We start from the raw sequence: 1,532 nt of genomic DNA, 5'->3' as shown, positions 1-1,532 counted from the left end.
GTCTGTCTACTATGTTCATGTTAAGAAGTGGTTTAGTCTTTTTCCAGATCAAGCTTCCTTTTTATTGCTGCAGAAGACTTCTTTGCGTCTCCCCTTAAAGTTGGAGAGAAGGTTTGGGATTTTCTTGGAGTTTCGAAGCCACCAAAAGTTGAGAACTTGAATGATTGGGTTAGCAAAAGGCGAAACTCACAAGTTAAATTTAATTATCGCCATGATGCTCACCTCCAAATGCTGACACGGACAAAAAATAAACTTAAAATATTCTTCAAAAATTTCAATGAAAAGCTAGTCCAGTTACTAAATGATGAGAATCACTCATGGAGCCACTCATGGCAAGAATAATAGTGCAGTTTAAAATAAATGCATTTCATGCAACTATACATGTATTCACTGCAAAACTAGCATATTGTATGCATAGTCATACTTCTTGTCTTGGAGTGTGTACAATAGTTCTTTCTATTGTCACCACTTTACAGTAGCCATTATAGTATGGTATGTATTCACTGTCATAGATTTATTGCATCTCAGTATCATATAGACTATAGCTCTGTACCCTTTATAAAAAAATACAATTGTTGTTATTCACTATTCAGCTGTTATATAGTCAACTCTACTATAAAATGCAAGATATGCATTGTGCTAAGCAGTCTGGCCTGTCTGCAAACATGACCACCTTTTATTCAATACATTTTAACATCCATTAACTCTATTCAGTATTTTACATATAGTCCCCACATATTCAACTTGACTAGATATTCTATACTTGAGGGTAATATTGGAGTATTAAGACATGGTTCGTGTGTTTCGATCTTTTAGAGTGTGCTTGCTATTCTTTTTAATTTTGACTGTATTGCTTTATTTACAGCTTCAAGTATTGATCAAGGGAAGAGGAGAAACTGTACCTCGTGTCAGAACAAGACACAAAGGTTAGTAAAACACTCTTTATGAATCAATGAATGATTGCTTTTTAATCTTCATGCAGCTACACTTGAAGAAGAGATAAAGGGAAAGCTACAGAAATGCTTTGATTCACTCAATTTATCCAAATTTGTCAACAAAGGAAAAGCATTGGAAGATGCTATTAGCTTTATTAAGTTGCTCAAAACAGTTCTTCCTTCACCAGAGCAGAGCAACATTAACAGTCAAAGTATATGCTGGAATATTAGTATCAATCTGATGCTACATTCTAATGATACTCTGTTTGGGAATATCAATTCACACCGCATTTATATCAATATCAATTCTGATCCTTCATTTTTTGATTCCAGACAATATTATGCTGCCATGTTAAAGAATGTTATCCTAAAGCATAACGGAGTGCACAAAAAAAGACTTTGTATTCCACGTGTGTTCTTGGCAGGTTTCCCTAAGTCTGGATCGACAGCACTTGATCGAATGTTAACATATCACCCTAAAATAGAACATGGACTCTCTAAAGAGCCAAGATGGTGGATACCACCTTATCTTCATCCAAACATTCACTCATTTCAACCGACAATAGAATATTTTGTTAAATATGTATTACAGTATCA

The 1,532-nt window shown here is 34.5% G+C and overlaps 1 protein-coding gene across 1 annotated transcript in view; it reads left to right on the top strand.

Moving 5' to 3' along the window:
- Window positions 1-6: 6 nt before the first annotated feature.
- Window positions 7-1,532, top strand: part of LOC109581208 (uncharacterized) — a 2,442-nt gene continuing 916 nt past the window's right edge. The window contains exons 1-2 of the mRNA XM_019995110.1: window positions 7-926; window positions 983-1,526. Of these exons, the coding sequence (XP_019850669.1) occupies window positions 791-926; window positions 983-1,526 (680 nt within the window). The 5' untranslated portion in view covers window positions 7-790. The remainder of the gene's footprint in view (window positions 927-982; window positions 1,527-1,532) is intronic.

Source organism: Amphimedon queenslandica, unplaced genomic scaffold, assembly GCF_000090795.2.
Source record: "Amphimedon queenslandica unplaced genomic scaffold, v1.1 AMPQUscaffold_13455, whole genome shotgun sequence".
NCBI lineage: Eukaryota > Metazoa > Porifera > Demospongiae > Haplosclerida > Niphatidae > Amphimedon > Amphimedon queenslandica.
Note: the sequence above shows the minus strand (reverse complement) of the source record. Positions and strands in the feature narration are given on the sequence as shown.